The sequence below is a fragment of the Callithrix jacchus genome, chromosome 5 (assembly GCF_049354715.1).
Source record: "Callithrix jacchus isolate 240 chromosome 5, calJac240_pri, whole genome shotgun sequence".
NCBI classification, from domain to species: Eukaryota; Metazoa; Chordata; class Mammalia; order Primates; family Cebidae; genus Callithrix; species Callithrix jacchus.
Genome location: NC_133506.1, coordinates 120,085,191 through 120,101,909, shown reverse-complemented (window position 1 = coordinate 120,101,909; position 16,719 = coordinate 120,085,191). Strand labels below are relative to the sequence as shown.

General features: G+C 56.3%; 1 protein-coding gene across 6 annotated transcripts; it reads right to left on the bottom strand.

Moving 5' to 3' along the window:
* Positions 1–651: 651 nt before the first annotated feature.
* PPP1R1B (protein phosphatase 1 regulatory inhibitor subunit 1B) lies at positions 652–10,475 on the bottom strand. Of its 6 annotated transcripts, none has more exons than XM_002748525.7 (7): positions 9,972–10,475; positions 8,206–8,266; positions 7,891–7,913; positions 7,430–7,505; positions 3,744–3,947; positions 1,555–1,662; positions 652–1,465 (listed from the first exon to the last, which is right to left on the bottom strand). In XM_002748525.7, the coding sequence occupies exons 1-7, from the start codon at positions 10,050–10,052 to the stop codon at positions 1,416–1,418; spliced, it is 603 nt and encodes a 200-aa protein (XP_002748571.1). In that variant the 5' UTR covers positions 10,053–10,475; the 3' UTR covers positions 652–1,415. The 6 variants fall into 6 exon arrangements, with proteins under 6 accessions (XP_002748571.1, XP_035159218.1, XP_035159220.1 ...); XM_035303327.3 differs by lacking the exon at positions 9,972–10,475 and adding an exon at positions 8,529–8,934; XM_035303329.3 differs by lacking the exon at positions 9,972–10,475 and adding an exon at positions 8,636–8,934.
* Between the last annotated feature and the right edge of the window lie 6,244 nt (positions 10,476–16,719).

The window sequence follows — 16,719 nt, the reverse complement described above, 5'->3', positions numbered from 1 at the left end:
TAGGCCACACAGGCCTGGCTCTGAGGGAAAAAGGGGAATTTCCCTAGGGGAGCTGGGTGGGAATGGGGGAATCATTGGAGGAATCCACAGTTACTCGGGAAGGACTACCCTACCGCACCCCACCCTGCCTCATTCAGCCATCCCAAGCAGGAGCTAGAACTTCTGTGGTTCTTCGTCTGAGTTCCCCGAGCCTGTTGTCTGCAAGAAAGACTCCTAGACTTGGGGCCGGGCGCGGTGGCTCAAGCCGGTAATCCCAGCACTTTGGGAGGCCGAGGCGGGTGGATCACGAGGTCAAGAGCTCGAGACCATCCTGGTCAACATGGTCAAACCCCGTCTCTACTAAAAATACAAAAAATTAGCTGGGCATGGTGGTGCGTGCCTGTAATCCCAGCTACTCAGGAGGCTGAGGCAGGAGAATTGCCTGAACCCAGGAGGCGGAGGTTGCGGTGAGCCGAGATCGTGCCATTGCACTCCAGCCTGGGTAACAAGAGCGAAACTCCGTCTCAAAAAAAAAAAGAAAGACTCCTAGACTAGAGGATTGGACAGTAGGCTCAAAGCCCTAACCCTTGGTTGACCATCTGCCTTCTTTATCAGGACACCCCATAACCTCACTTTTCCTCCCTCTTCCCCTGAATGAGAAGTCTCAGCACAGTTATTTACAAAGATTTATTACAGCACGAGAGGGGTTCAGGCCTGGAGTCAGGAAATAAGGGGAAGGGGGCAGAGCAGCTGGGGGACAAGGAAAACCTGGCGCCCCCCACTATGTACCCCACTGGGGACATAGACTAGGCGGCATTCCTGGCATCAAAGCACAAATGAAACGCAACAAAGAAGTCTCTGCCAGTTCCTCTTCCAGGGACCCAGGAGGAGCAAGGGTGATAAGGGGAAGATTTCCAAAATGTTGAGGCTGTGGAGAAAGACGCCTTAGTCCTGGACCCTAGTAGAAGCCGGTGAGAGAAGTGGTGACTTGGAATCCTCCATAGAAGAGGGGATGGAAAAGGATCTAAGGGTACCTTAAGGTTCTCAGGACCTCCTTTCCCCAGATCTTAGGGTCCTGCCCTGTGGGTCTCCTGTGTCCAGGGGAGAGGATCTGGGGAGTAGAATTATGAAGGGCAAATTCCTGTTCCCAGTTTTCTGGATTTTCCAGTGTGGGCTGTTTCACATCCCACCTCCCACTGGGTGAATGGAGGAATGACTGGCAGGGTAGGCATCAGGCAGCAAGTGCCCAGGTTCTCTGGGCATCAGCCAAAGGTGGGCAAACAAGCAAACACAGACCAGCCTTAGTCTTCTAGAAGTCAGAAGCCACAGCCCTAGCAGGCAAGGGGAAGGGCACAAAACAGGGTGAGGATAGAGTGGGTTTCTGGGGAGCAGCGATGTCCCCTCTACTTCCTCCTGGGAGATGCAGAGTTGACTGCCTATGTGCCAGGCTCAGAGGGGGAAGGGTGCTGAGGTTCCTCCCCAGGCTCTAAAAGGCAAGCAGAGAGGGACTTAGAGTTTGGCCCCACTCACCAAGATCCCAGCCCTGCCTCCCCATTCCACACTCCCAAGCCTCACCACTTAGTGCTGGGTTCTCAGAGCTTCCATCTCTCTCCGGCTCATCCAGAGGGGGTGGGCGCTCCCAGGGCCCCTCCAGACCCTGGCCACAGGTTGTCTTCTGCCCAGCTGGTGGGAAAGAGGGGATAAGAAGACAGGCTCTGCTTATCTATCTGGCTGTCCTGGAGTACAAGCTAAGTCTCTGATGGCAGAGGCTAAGCTTTCCATAGGCATCATGGCAGCATGGAGAGGGCACTGGGCTAGAACAGCTCTCTCAGCGACTAGCCATGTGGCTTAGATAAATCAGCTCATACCTTTCTGAAGGAAATAGTAAGGGGAAATTGGGTAGATTACCTTAAACAAGATATAATAGTGAATACCCTGCCCAGCCCAGCGCCAGCACCCAGGAGCCACTAGAAGTTGTGGTGGTTTATATTGCTCCATCATAGGCCTGATATTTGACCCGGTGCCCTGCTGCATTTTTTTTTAAGAAAAAAAAAAAAATGTTTCGGGGCCGGGAGCAGTGGCTCACGCCTGTAATCCCAGCACTTTGGGAGGCCGAGGCGGGTGGATCACGAGGTCAAGAGATCAAGACCATCCTGGTCAACATGGTGAAACCCTGTCTCTACTAAAAATACAAAAAATTAGCTGGGCATGGTGGCACGTGCCTGTAGTCCCAGCTACTCAGAAGGCTGAGGGAGGAGAATTGCCTGAACCCAGGAGGCGGAGGTTGCAGTGAGCTGAGATCGAGCCATTGCACTCCAGCCTGGGTAACAAGAGCAAAACTCCGTCTCAAAAGAAAAAAAATGTTTCACCATGTTGGCCAGGATGGTCTCAATCTCCTGACCTTGTGATCTGCCCACCTCGGCCTCCCAAAATGCTGGGATTACAAGCGTGAGCCACTGTCCTGGCCTTTTTTTTTTTTTAAATTGATATGGAGTCTCACTTTGTTGCCCAGGCTGGAGTTCAGTGGTGCTATCTTGGCTGGCTGTAACTGCCACCTCCCAGGTTCAGGTGATTCTCCTGCCTCAGCCTCCCAAGCAGCTGGGATTACAGGTATGCACCACAGTGCCTGGCTAATTTTTGTATTTTTATTACAGATGGGGTTTTGCCATGTTGGCCAGGCCGGTCTCAAACTCCATACCTCAAGTGATCCACCAGCCTCCCAAAGTGCTGGCATTACAGGCATGAGCCACTGTGCCCAGCCACCTGCTGCTTTTCCTGAGGGAACAGTCTCCTCTCACCCCTTTTCCACCTATTTTGGGGGAGTCTCAGTAGAAACTGATTCAGCTCTTCCACCTGTCTCTTGCCCACAAAGGGACTGAAGCCTAGCAACAGCTTTTGCTCCCATGGCCGGTGCCCTCACTGCCACATATGCAGGCAGGACGCCCAAGGCATTTTGTTTGTGCGGAAGAGCTGACAGCTTCTAGCAGAGGTGGTTTACTGATCAGTATTACCTAAATAATGAGACTAAAAAGTTTAATGTGCCCTAGGAGGGACAGATGTGGCACCACCTTCCATGGCCAGGCATGGAAGAAAAACCATGGAAGGGGGTGAAATCTTCCTGCCTAGAAAATCTCTGGGCCTTGGGACCTTCTGTGGAGTGTTTTGAATCTGGAACATCCGGCAGCAAGGCCTTCGGTTACAGGTATTAGGCCCCTCCCTGGCCCCTCTCTCAGGCAGCGGAGGTTGGAGATGCAGAAGACAGGTTGGTTCTTGAAGTTTAGATTCTACATCCAGACACTAGAGGGCACCCTCCCACTCCATTCTGGGAAGGAAAAAGAGGGAGAAACAGACAGGTGTCCTGGAGAAGGCAGGTAAATCAGGCAGCCCTCTGCACCCCAGCAGAGACCACATTCTAGGTTCAAAATTGCAGGTGATGGGGGTGTTGGACTTTTGTGGTCCTCCATCCCTGAATGTCCTCACACCCCCTTACTGCCATAGGTGGGAAGTCCTTTTTCGGCTCTAGCCTCAAACCCCAAACAGCCTTGGCCTTAATTCTCAGGGAAGAGAGGAAACATTAGGGAAAACCTGATTGGGAGAGGGACTGAGCCAAGTATGGAGGAAGCCTATGTCTCAGGTGGGGCTAAGTGCAAGGCACCCCAAGGCCCTGTGGTGTTGCTACAGTTTGCGTGTGTGAGACACTGAACTGGAAGGGGACTCAAAGAGGACCCACACCTAACCCACATGTCGCAGGCCCTTCAGCTTACCAGACTGCCTGATGACCTTCAGGACTTCAGCTTGGCTATCCTCTTCTTCCTCCTCTTCTTCATCCTCCTCCTCCTCCTCCTCATCTTCCTCTCTTGGATAACCTAGCTCCCGAAGCTCCCCCAGCTCATCCTCCTCCTCTGAGGCCTGGTTCTCATTCAAGTTGCTGATAGACTGCAGGTGAGACTCAGCAATGCGCTGCACAGCTGGCACAGAGGGGACCCAGGAAGGCAAGAGTCAAATGAAGCCATGGATCTGGCGAGTGTGTGGCCCAGCCCCCAGCCTCCTTCCCATAGGCCTGGGGCAGCGAATATCCCCTCAGGGGCTCAAGTTCAAAGGTCAAAGGTTACATGTCAGCCTGAGGGTCAGACCAGGGCAGAGGCAGCCAGGGGTAGATTTGATCATATTTGGCTCAATCTTAAACTGTCCCAAGATGCTAGCCCCCAGGAGGCTACCACCAGGCCTGCTCCCAACACCACAGGGGGCCAGGCTGGGCAAGACCAGGCCGGCACAACAGCAGCTTAACATTCTCTGGCTGGAGAGCTTAATTTGCCAAGTACCCAATACTGGAGACAGTGTCTCCCAGCTTCAAGCCCAGGCAGAAGGCACAGGGCATATGGGCCAGGGCCTGGGGATTTGCCACTTTCCATTTCTGAGGGGTGCCCAGACTGCTGAGGGCTCACTGCTTACCCCAATCCTACCTCTTATGCAGTGCACAGTCCCTACTCCCTGGCACTGCCCAGTCATAGATGCCAGCCCACATACTCCTGCCCCAGGCTCCAAGGGACAGAACAATTCTGAGGCCGAGGACATCATAGTTTGCAGCCAGTGCAGTGTGCGCCTGGGGATGTGGCATGCTCAGATGCGGCCCCCACAATCTTGACCCACATCCCCAGGTTCCCAGCTCCCTCTGCGGTGACCTAGAAAGCAACCCCCCAGCCCCCAAAGACCTACTCAGATAAGGCTGGGAAGGGAACAGTGTGGACAGCTGGAGAGAAGTTTCCAAAAGATGGAAAGGAGCAAGGGGTTTGAGAAAGGGGCCAGGGCCAGGGGTTCTGGAGGATGGCAGAGGGTGAGAGGATGGCAGATGACTGAGGAGAGGCTGCAGGAGCTGGTAGAATCTTAGAGCGTATGGAACACAAAGTTCACAGGCCACAGACAGAGAAGACACTGACGAGGGGCTAGGGGCGGGGGGATGGGGAGTTGCTGCAGCTCCTTCTTGGTCGCCTCCCCTCAGAAGGCCCAGGGGGTAGGTCCAGGCTGGAAACCTCCGGCACAGCAAGCAGGGCGCCAGGCTCCTGCCAACTTGGGGACAGGCACAGAGGGTGCTTTGTATGTGCCTGCTGCCCCACCCAGCCCCCAGCTCCCAGCCCAGTACCTCCTGCTGGCTCTGGGCAAGCTATCCAGGCAATAAAAGCACAATAAATCGCCCTGCCCTGACCTTGGGGATGAGGCAGAGCTTCATCTTGAGCCAAGTGTGAGAGCTCCGGCCTTGGAGCACAACTCCCCAGGCCAAGACTTAGTGCTGTGCCCTCTCTCCAGGACCCTCAATTCTTCCCTGAGAAGCCCCAGCCCTGCCAGACACCTTCCCTTGCCCACAAATGGACTGAAGCCTACAAAACAATGCCCTCCTGGTAGAGAAGGGTCCATGAGGGCTGCAGGGGAGAGGGTAAGGCAGGGGAGCAGGTGGCAGCCTGGGCAGCTTCTACTTCCTTCTCCCCCAGCGGGGGAGGAGAGTTCAGTTCGTGAGCTGCTGTGACAACAGAAGGTGTGTGCAGAGCCCCGTGAGCCTCCCTCACCTCCCCACCTCCCTCGTGCCTCCTGGGCTCTCTGGGGTCTCCCCATCCCTCCCTCCAGGCTGCCTCCATCTCTGCCCCCAACTGTGGGGCCCTGAACTCCCCCACCCCAAGTCTCCCTTCTTCAGTTTGGAGGTCCCCAGCCTAGCACCAGACTGGCCACCCCTCTCCTGATCCCTTTCCTCTTCCCTGCCTCCACTCACCTGGACTCCCTAAGATGAGGCCCAAAGTGGCAATAGGGTAGGTGTGCATTTTTGGCCACTTCGAGGTACATGGTAGTGCCCTGGCCCTAACATCTTCATCCTGGCCTGTGCCCCCGTGCGCGCAGTCAAGAGCCCAGGTCTTCTGTTCACATCCACCCAGCCTCTCCCCACCGAGCCCAAGGTGGAAGGGAGAGGGATTTCTTAAATTCTCTCCTGAGAAACTGCCACTTTCTCCTTCATGCCTGCTTTGGGGCCCTTCCTCACAGCCCTGTAGGTGCTGAGCCACGCTGCCCACTTGCTGCAGCTCTGACCCGTCATTTTCCTATCCTGGGGGAAGAGAAATAACCCCTGCCCTTCTCTCCTTCCTTCCCAGCCTCTCCTCTCTGTTTCCAACCCTGGCAAGTGGGCTGACAGGTACACCTGTTGACTTTGGCTGGTGCTGGGAACTTATTAAACCCTCCCCCAAAGCAGTTCCCAGCATACTGTTCAGGCAGCACTCCCTCCCCACCTCTGTGGGATAAAGGGGGCTGGCCAGGCCGGAAGAGCCCCAGGCAGGAGTCGAGGTGGGGGTTGGTAGACATCAGAGCTTTGTTAGGAAGAGGCCCTCCATTAGGTATATCCCTGCCCCCGCCCCCGCCCTGTCCAGAAACCAAGTCTCCTCCAGGTTGGCTACAAAGTCCCCCTGTGACTCGAAGTTTCCTCTCTGCATACCTTCCTCCCTTTTCCTGGACCTGGATGCCCTTGCCTGCCTGTTAAATTCCTGTGATCCTTCAAATCCAAACTTAAACACCTTTGTGTACCCTCCTTGACCCCCTCTTTTTTTTGAGACAGGATCTTATTTTGTAGCCCAGGCTGGAGCACAGTGGTGTGATCATAGTTCATCATAGCCTCAAACTTCTGGACTCAAACAATCCTCCTGCTTCAGCCTCCCAAGTAGCTGGGACTACAGGTGTGCACCTCTATGCTTAGCTCACTTTTTACATTTTAAGTAGAGATGGGGGTCTCACTGTATTGCCCAGGCTAGTCTCAAACTACTAGGCTCAAACAGTCCTCCCACCTTGGTCTCCCAAAGCGCTGGAATGAGCCACCTAACTTGGCCCCTCCCTGACCCTTCGAGGCAAAGAGCCCCAAGGGGGCAGGGACCAAATCTGACTTGTCTTATTCTGCCCAGTGCCCACCAACTCGGCCTGGCATATACTATATATTCAGTAAGTGTGTACAAAAGAAATGGCTTGCTTTTCCATGGAGAAAGGGAAGCAGGAAAGAGGAGACCAGTATACAGATCTGTGCAAATGGGATGCAAATGGGAGGGGATGGCAGGGGTGCAGCCCACAGGGGAAGGTGCCCACCCCCATGAGCAGGGGTGGGAGGTGATCCAGCACAGGCTTATGAAGAGGAGCTGCAGATGGAGTCCCTTCCACGTGGATACCTGCTGGTTTTCTTGGGCCAGCCATCTCTTTTCTTTCAAGCCCACAACCCAATGTTAAGGCCCACAGCTGCCCTTTGCAGCCTCGGGGCTCCTGTGTCTTGCAAGATCAGACTAAGAAAGAATTGGCCTTTACATTGGGTTGTTGCACCGTGCTGACAGCAGGGTGTGTGTGGTGGACAGTCCCACTCCACTAACAAAAGCCACCTGCTCAGTTCCAGGGATCAAGGGGGTAGCCAGGCAGGTCAATGGGGGGATAGTACCTTTCAGTGAAGGGGGTGTGTAGGCACAGGGGTTGGCTCTCTTCGACTTGAGGTGGTGCCCCTCTCCTGAGGCTCTCTGCCAGGGGAAGTGCCAAATTAGAGGAGCTCAGCAGAGTTCCCTTCGCTTCACCCTCCCTCCATTCCATCCCACCCATGGCCACCCAAGGAGACTGATTTAGCCTCTACTACTGGGTCCCACATCTAGGCTGAGCCTCCCTATCCTGTGGCTTTGGGAGGGTCCCCATGCCTGGCTTAGGTCCTGGAGTTCCCACCCTGAGTCTGAGCAGAGGCGGATCTGCTGGAGCACCCTGGCATGAGGCACTCTCAGAGGAGTGCCCATTGATATGCTAATTTCCCTCCTTGGTTGCACCCCATACAGGTTGGTTGGCACTGCAGGCACCCATCCACCCCACCCCAAAGGGCCCAGGCATCCCTCCTTCCAGCTGCCCCAGGAAACTCACCTGGTGCGGGGAGGCCTCCTCTTCTGAGGAAGGCCACCAAAGCCATCCGAATCAAGGGAGAAGGAAGAGAGAAGAGAGAGAAAGAAGCCAATTATTTTCCCCAAGGTCTCAATCTCTGGGAACAAGTGTGCCCTCTCCCTCCTGGGGCTGGGAGGTGTCATGTCAATAAATAAACCCAATAGAGTTGGGTTCCCAGACCTTACCCACTTCCCAGTCTTCAGCTCTGAATCCTATTCATGGGACTTTGGCAGGGCCCCCAGGAAGGCATCAGAACTAGGGTGAGGCCAAGGCTAAGTGGGCAGGGAAGAGGCCTACCTGGTGAGGTGTGTTCTGAAAGCCGGAACAGCATGGCAGGGGTTGGTCTCCTGCGCCGGATCTAAGGAGATGGAGGGAGTGGTGAGAGACACCTGCAGCCCCCCACCCCCAACCCCACCCCAGGCAGCAGGGAACAAACAGTGCTTTGGAGTCCCCAGGGAACCTTTGAATCAAGGTCTGTCAGAGCCAAAAGGAACTCTGTAGCTCATGTAACCCCCTCATTTTATAAAGGTGAAAAAGCAAGGCTCAGAGAGGTTTAGCAATGTGCTCAAGGCCACACAGCACACTAAGTACAAAGGACAAGAAAAGCCCCAGTCACTCACCCCCCAGCCCATGACTGTGCCACTCCACGTCTACCCCAGAGCAGACACCTCCTTTCTATCTTCTCCCACCAAGGCCCTCCTCTCCCCAGTTTCTGAAAACATCAGACCTTGGAAGCCAAAGCTGGCTACAGCTACAGCTGCCAGGGCTGGGCCCTCTGGGGAAGATGCCCCATGGGCCATGGCACCCACGTGGCCCTGCCCACCTAAGGGCAGCTCAAGGGTTCCAAACCAGCTGGATCCAGCTTTTCAGAAGGAGGCTGAGCCAGAGCCCTGCAAGCACCCCCAACCTCCAGCTGTGGCTCAGGGACCCAAAGGGGCCTGAGGACCTCTCTGTGGTCCTGGATTTGGGCCCCTATGCCAGTCTCTGGAAGGCTGCGGAACTCTTCACCCAGTCCTTGTGAGAAATGAAAAGTTGCCCTCCTTGCTACAAGAGCCAAGCTGAATGGGGGGAGGCGGGCGCAAAGCACTCCCAGCAACTGCACCCCCACCCCCCAGCTTGGCAATCAGACCAACTGTTAGTTAATTAGGTCCCTGTCGAGCTCCAGGGAAATGCACAAAGAACCAGGTGAGTTAAGCTGAAACTGCCACCTCCCCTGCCAAGTTCCCCATGCCACCCTCCAGACCCAAAGCTGCTGAGGCCCAGGACTGTACCCCCTGCGCTCTATCACCCCTCAAAATGACTTGGCTCCCTGGCCACTGCTCGGTGGGGAGCCAGCTGCATCTCAGCAACAAGTGACCCCTGATCCACTGGGGATGGGAAGTGGAGCCCTCTGTCACAGCACTCCCCAACCTTTGGAAGCCCCTCAGCCCCCAAGAAGGCCCCCCAAGGACTCAGTAGTCTGTGGGAAGAGGTCTGGCTTTATGATGATTGGTCAACTTTCCCTTTCTGGGGTTGGGACTACGGGGCCTGACAGCAGATGCAGGTCAGAGCCAGGTTCTGGCGACCCCAGCCCAGGCACACAGGCAGGGACTAGAGAGGGGCAGGGCAGTGAGGTCACCTGGTGGCCGCCTCACACTCCTGCCCTGTGTGACAGGGTCAGTGTCTACTGCTGCTCATATCTGACCAGCTCTGGGGTGAGGCCAGGCGGAGAGGTACCGGTTGTAGCCTAGAAGACTGACTAGCCTTTGGGGACAGTGCCGGGCCCAAAGGACGTCCCTACCCCACTCCCAGGCGGGCTGGAATCGGTCTGACCCCCGCGCCCCCAGCCTCACTGCGGGGAACTCTGTGGCCCCGGGATCGGGACTGAGGCCGCGGGAAAAACTTGCAGGAGTCTCCAATGAACTTCACGCGAGGCCCCGTGCCCTGCCCTGGCCGAAGCTGAGCCCGGATCTCCTTGCGCCCCCACCCCCAGGCCCGTCCGGCCTGGGCAGCGCCCCCGGAGTACCGAGAAGCCCCGCAGGGTGTGTCGGGGGCGCTGCGGGGGTGGGCCGCGGGCCCCTTACCATCTCCACCTGGCGGGGGTCGAGCTGGCTAGGGGGTGCAGGCACCGAGAACTGGATCTTCTTGCGGTCCTTGGGGTCCATGGCGCGCGGGGCGGGTGGTGGGCTGGGGCGCGCGACTCGGGGTCCCGGCGGCGGTAGGTGCTGGGCTCCCCCGCGCAGGCGGCGGGCTGTGCCGCGGGAGGAGGAGGAGAGCTGTTCGCACACGGATAAAAATACCGCGCCCGCCGTGGGGAGGGCGCGGGAGCGGGAGGAGGGTCCGCGCCCGGGTTGGGCGCGCCCCCTGGCTCTCGGGGCTCGGGGCTCGCCCGCCGCGCTATCTGCGCCGGGTCTGTGCCTCGCTCCCTCGCGCTCCCCGGCTTGGGTGTCTCTGCGTCTTGATATCTGTCCGCTCCTGAGTGTCTCTCCTCTCCTGAGTGTCTCTGCGTGTCTCTTCTCTCTGTCTCTCCCGCTCTTCTCCACCTCCCTCCCTCAGCCTCTCCTCCTCTCTGTTTGTCTCTCTGCCTCGGCCTGACTCACCCCTCGGGTCCCGGCTTTGGGGTCCCCAGCCAGTCCCCTCCGCCTGGGACTGGCGCCCGGGCGCTCGGAGGGAGGGCTTAGGAGAAAGTGGCCAATGAGCACGGAGAATCGTGTTCTCCTGGGTCTGGGAGGAGGGTGGGAGTTGGAGCCAAGGCCCGGGGAGCCGGCTGGGGGGGCCCCCTGCGGTCTCCCCAGAACTTGAAGCTGCATTATTGATGGAGTCCAGCCGAGAGAATAAAGAGGGGAGAGTGAGGGGGAGAGGAGCGACGGGTAGGCAGGACCCTGGCTTTAACCCCTTCATGGCCCTGGCACTGGGAGTTTCAGGGAGGCCTGTGAGGTCGTGGAGAGAGTACCAGCCTGTCACGCGGTGAATGGGGGTGTCCTGGAAAGGGAGCGAGTGTGACCGAGTTATGTGTGGGAGGACACGTGTCAGTCATCGTGGCAGGGAGAGTGTGCAGGGGAGTGCCAGGGGCCTGTGGTGCCCATAGCTGGGGAGTGTGCGTGTTGGGGTTCGGTGTGGTGAGTGTGTCTGTGTAAGTGTGTCAGAGTGTCAAAGCTGCAGGTGTGAGTGGCAGGGAGTGGGAGTACTGCGTGTGTACGGGGGAGGGTGTGGGTGTGGGGGAGGATGTCAGAGGCTGTCAAGGTGATGGGCAGGCGTGTGCCAGCTTGCAGCAGGTGGGGGGACGATATCCACAGCTCCCGCCTTGCAGATGCTGGGGTAAGAGGTTGTGGATGTGTGAGCACTCCTGGGAGGGAGAAGGGGAATGCGCCCTGCCGAGATGTACCCTGGATTCACGTGGCTCCTGTCTTTCCTCCCCAAATCCAATGGGGTGGGGAGGACAGGGCCAGGCCAGAGTTGGGGGGTCTGAGGGCTGCCTGTACACGTGCCATCACGTGGGTGAGTTTGGTGCATTCAGAAGCAGGGCTGGGGAAGACAGGTGTGAGCCTCTCTCTCTCTAGAGGTGTTTGTGTGTGTCTCTGGAGGGGGAATGGGAGAAGTTGGCCCTGTGGGTAGAAAGTCCCTGTCTATCTGTCCGGGCCTTGCGTGCCTTTGTGGGAGCTGCTGTTTCCCCCCATGGGGCTGTGCAGAGGGTCTGAATGCCTCTGTCTAGTGCTGAGAGGGTGCATGTGGAAACGTGTACACAGCGTGTCTTCCTGGGGCTCTCTTTTTGTTGGCATCCTCTCTCCTGGTCACTCCCAGGCCTGGAACCACCAGGAGCCCTCCCTACCCCCAATCCTTCTGCAGCTTTCCACGCCCAGCCCCAGCAGCTGGGTCCTTGGTGGAGTGAAAGGCCAGAGGAATCTTCTGGAAATGGGGTCAGGGCCCGCTCTGGTGGTGAGGAAAAGGGTGGCAGGAGGGGCAGAGGGTTGCTCATAGGAGTGGGATGTCCTGGCCACCCAGCTCCATGTCGGCCGGCGCCAGGCCTGGCTCAAGTCCCTGTGTGTTTGTTGACTTATATGCTTGCTGGGAAACAGCCGGATGCCAAGCTGTGGGCCCAGGGGTGTATGCACCTCTGGCAGCCTCTGGCTTGGCCCAGAACCTCTGTCGAAGATGGGGTGTGGTGGGGAGTGGCAAAGGCCAGTTTGGCAGTGCCTTGGGAAGGTAAATAAGGAGGTCCTGAAAGGAAGAAGGGGTATGGGAAGGGCATGGCCCAGGCAGTGGCCTGAGCAGCCACTGGGTGGGCAGAGGTGGGGAATGGACTTTTGGCTTCAAGTGCTAGGGAAGGGTCATGGGGACGAAGAGGACAAAGGGCAGCTGGAAGGTGATGAGAGGATGGAAACGGAGGCAGCACCACCAGCTGCACCTCAGGGCTCATCGGGGCTGAAAAGGCCTCAGGGAACATGGCAGCTGAGCCCCATTTGAGCAGGAGGGCTTATTTACAGAGGATCTGCTGAACGTACTGGAGCTCCTGGAGACCCACATCAGGAAACATTCCCTGGATCCCAGGCTGGGCAGCTGAGAAGGGAGAGGAAGGCAGGGAAGCCCCCCTGGGCCTGGAAGATGAAGTCTTTGTGGGCAGAGGGAGGGTCTTTGTTCATCTCCCCCAGCCTGTGCCCAGACACCCACACTTCTGGCATCTAAATCCTGGGGCCAAGAAGGGTGGGGAGGACTGGCTGACAGAGGGACAGACACGGGGGACAGACAGGAAAGGGGACGAAGAGACTGCACAGAGACAGGATGTGAGAGAGAGATTAGAGGGGAGGGAGGAGAAAGCAAAGAGAGACAGAAAACACACGAGAGATAGAGAGACAAAGGGAGGCAGAGAGAGAGAGGGAGAGAGAGAGCGAGCCTCACAGCCGAGAAAGGCAGAAGACAGAGATGGAGAGAGAGTAAAAATAGCTCAGCATTAAGATAATTGCAGCTCGAAGCTCTGCCCTCCGTTAGGAATTAAATGAGGTTTTATTACTTTGATTTTTCTCTCCTGGATCCTACGCGACTTCTCAAGAACTTGGGGAAAAGTTTTTCAGGTGGGTGGCCAGGTGGTGGGGGCTGCGTGGGCGACAGAGGAGGAAGGGAATGGGACTCCTGGGAGCTGGGAGAGGGGCGAGCAGGGGCAAGGAGTTGGGAGGGGCTGCTGGGGACAGTGGAGCCTGGCAGGCCCGGGCTGGAGGAGGTGGCCAGGCACACAGGGTCGGGGTGGGAGGGCGCTGAGAAGCAAGGGGCCAGGGCGCCCTGCATTCACTTTGACTTAGAATTAATCATATGCAAATAAGATGTAAAAATAATATGCCACTCCTTGGTTATTATTCTTGAGTTAGAAGCACAGGCGGTTGGGTCCAAGGAACAAATTAAGACCTTGTTTGACTTAACTCTGATTGAACTGTGGGTCTTTCTACTTGGACTGACAAAAAAAGTTTATGGCAGGATGTCTATTAATGTACCATAGGTCTGAGCATGCTATTTTGAGGCGTGTCTTTCCCATAATGTATCTTCACGCCATTGCTGGAGGCTCTGCGTTCCCCTCTGGAGGGAAAATTTGGGAGGGTGGTGTGAGGCCTTTGTCCTCTTCCCGGGTTGGGGGGAGGAGGGACACTCAGATCTGTCCCCTGCTCCTCCCAAGCAAGGTGTGTTTACCTGGACATATCACCTGGGATGTCCCACCCTGGGTAGGAGTTTCAGGTCTGTAACTTACTGTGTGAACTTGGACACATTTCTTAGATTCTCTCTGTACCTCAGTGTCCTTGTGCTTCAGAGCCCACCTCATATGGTGGCTGTGATAATTTAACAGGAGGAGGAGTAAAGCCCCCGCTAGGGCAGGGTTCCTGGTAGCCCTTGACCGAGGTTTCAGCTTCCCCAGAGCTCTCGGGATGCGCTTTGGGAAGAAGCCGGCAGGTGGCGGAGTCGGCCAGGGTTTGGGCAGCTGCTGCTGGCACTGCAGGTCCGGAGTTGGGCATCACACCCGTGACCTTGGCACCTCAGAGCTGAGCCGGAGCTGGCTGAGTTGGCATGTGGCAGCTGGAAGGGAGACCCTGGAAGCCCCAGGAAGCACCCTTAGAAGAGCCGAGGAGTGCTGGCTGGGAGCACTGAGCCATCTTTCCCTGTCTTTGAGGGAAGGGAGGAGTGGGGACAGAGGAGGAAAAGAAATTTCAAGGCCCACATCCTCTGGGGAATCCCATGGACCTGAGAGGAGAAGGCTAAGAACACTCTCAGCAGGAGCAGTGGTGGCACCAGGACAGATGGACAACCATCTGAGACACTCATTTGCACACATTCATTCATTTATTCATTCACCATCGTCCATCCCTTTGCCCATTCAGTAAATTCACATTGGGCGCTTAGGTGCTTTTTTTTGAATCAGCTTTGTTGAGTTACAATTTGCATACAATAAAATGTTAAATATACATTTCAATGAGATTTTTTGGGAATTTATATAGCATTTGACCACTACAATACAGATTTATAATGTTTCTATCTCCCAGAACAGTTGTTTTTGCTCCAACTAAGTCAATCTTCCTTCTCCCCTCGTTGGGTGTGTCATAACACACTATTTTGATACTTGTCTTTCTCACTTTATTTTTTATTTTTTGTAGACAGGGTCTTGCTCTGGAGTGCAGTGATGCCATCACGGCTCACTGCAGCCTCGCCCTCCTAGGCTCAAACGATCCTCCTGCCTCAGCCTTCTGTGTAGCTGGAACTACAGATTGCACCACTACACCCAGCTAATTTTTTTATTTTTTATTTTTTGTAGAGATAGGGTCTCACTTTGTTGCCCAGGCTGGTCTCAAACTCCTGGGCTTAAGTGATCCTCTGGCCTCTGCCTCCCAAAGGGCTGGGATTACTGGCGTGAGCCACCACCCCTGGCCACCATCTCTCTTTGCATCATTACAGACCTGCCACAGTACCCAGAATACAGCAGGCACTGCATGATGCCGAGAGGATGGTTTGAGGAATGAATGAATAGATGAAGACATGAGTCAAAAATCAACAACGGTGGCATATATGAAGCATTTCCTCTGCACCGGGCTAGGCCCTTCCTATGCACTCTCACTTAATCCTCGCTAGTATCGCTCCAATTCACAGATGAGGCTATTAGATTAAGAGGTTCAGCAGCTTTTGCCCAGAGCCTGGGTTCAAACAGTCTAACTCCAGAGCCCTCCCTCTTTACTGCTGCCTTTAACACACTCAGGATGGACGCGTGGAAGATCGCTTGCACGCGGTGCAGCGGGCTCCTCTCTTGCTCAGTCCCTCGCGCTTGGACCGATCGCGGGAGCCGCAGAAATCGATGTGTGGAGGCTGCCCTCTGGTGGCATAAACGAGTACAGTAGTATCTTTGCCCTTTGGCGCCCCCAGGTGGGAGCTGGGAGGTTGTTGAGAAGAGAGCAAGCTGCAGCCCACAGCGGGGGCAGCCTCAGCCCCCAGCACCTGGAGACCCCCTGCTCTGGCCACTGCCTGGTGCCCCCCGAGGTGCCAGCTGAGGCTGCCCCTGAAGAATGCCAGCTGCTGAAGCCCGCCTCCTCCCACTCCCTCCACCAGCCTCACACTCCAATCCCGGTCCAGTCGGCTGCTTCCATTCCCTGAAGAAGAGGCCCTAAAGTTAAAACAGCTGTTAATTTATAAACCAATTTTTCCGTGACTGCTTAATAAATCGCCAGCAGCTGCTCTGCCCCGTCCTCCTGCCCAGGCACCCGGCCCCGGGGGCTGCATGGAGAAGCTCAGAGCCGCCAGCCTGTTCCTCCTGCCTTCTTCCCCCAACCTCTCCCACTTGCCCCATTCACCCAGAAACTGGGCATCTTGTCGGGGGGCGGGGGGTGGACCCCGATGAATCCAGCTTCTCTGGTCTTCAGTGGAGTGCTGAGACAGGGATGCGTTTTCCTTCCTAATGGACTGCAGCCCTAAGTCCCACAACCCTCACACCCCACCCAAATTCCAGGTCCGGAAAGTGGGAGTCAAGGGTTTCTCTAGTTCTGGAAGTTGAGAGTGTCCAGATTCCCTGGAAAAGTTCCCCTGAGCCACAGGGAGGTAAGGGGACCATGAGAGCACGGGAATCCCAGTGTTCCGTTTCAGGGTGGTCCCCCTGACAGATGCTAATGCACCCCCTGACCCTACTGTGCTCTCAAGAGTGGGCTGGGAGTGGGCAAGGGATGCTGGGATAGCATCCTGCTCTGGAGCTCCCGGTGCCCACCCGTCCTGAGGCTCTGGTGAGGAGGGATTGGGGCCACCTGAACGCTCACTTTGCCCAGCTTCTACTAGCATATAAAAGGCACCCTGGGCCAGGTGCAGTGGCTCATGCCTGTAATCCCAGCATTTTGGGAGGCAGAGGTAGGCAGATCACCTGGGGTGCGGAGTTCAAGACCAGCCTGACCAACATGAAGAAACCCTTTTTAGTCTCTACTAAAAATACAAAATTAGCCGGTCGTGGTGGTGCATGCCTGTAATCCCAGCTACTCAGGAGGCTGAGGCAGGACAATCGCTTGAACCCGGGAGGTGGAGGCTTTGGTGAGCCAAGATTGCACCATTGCACTTCAGCCCTGGGCAACAAGAGTGAAACAGTCTCAAAAAAAGCCGGGGGGGGGGGCAGTGGGGCCATGTGAACTGCAGGCTTGAGGACTCTTCTTTCTCCTTGCAACTGCAAGTTCCAAAACCCAGGGTGAAAGGCCAGCTGCCACCATGATCCCTGACTCTGCTGGGCAAGGGGTCAATCTGGCCATGCCCCTGTAGTCACAAGCTCAGAGTGAGCAGCGAGGTGAAGCACCCCAGCTCTGAAGTTCAAGTCCCAATTCTACCACCTAC

Excerpts from the sequence above, each read along its gene's own strand:
- PPP1R1B (XM_002748525.7), bottom strand. The coding sequence starts at position 10,052 with ATGGACCCCAAGGACCGCAAGAAGATCCAGTTCTCGGTGCCTGCACCC. Across the intron at positions 7,506-7,890 it reads AGGAGGCCTCCCCGCACCAG|AGAGCCTCAGGAGAGGGGCA; the intron begins GTGAGTTTCCTG and ends TTCCCCTGGCAG. Across the intron at positions 1,663-3,743 it reads GAAGGTCATCAGGCAGTCTG|CTGGGCAGAAGACAACCTGT; the intron begins GTAAGCTGAAGG and ends CTTTCCCACCAG.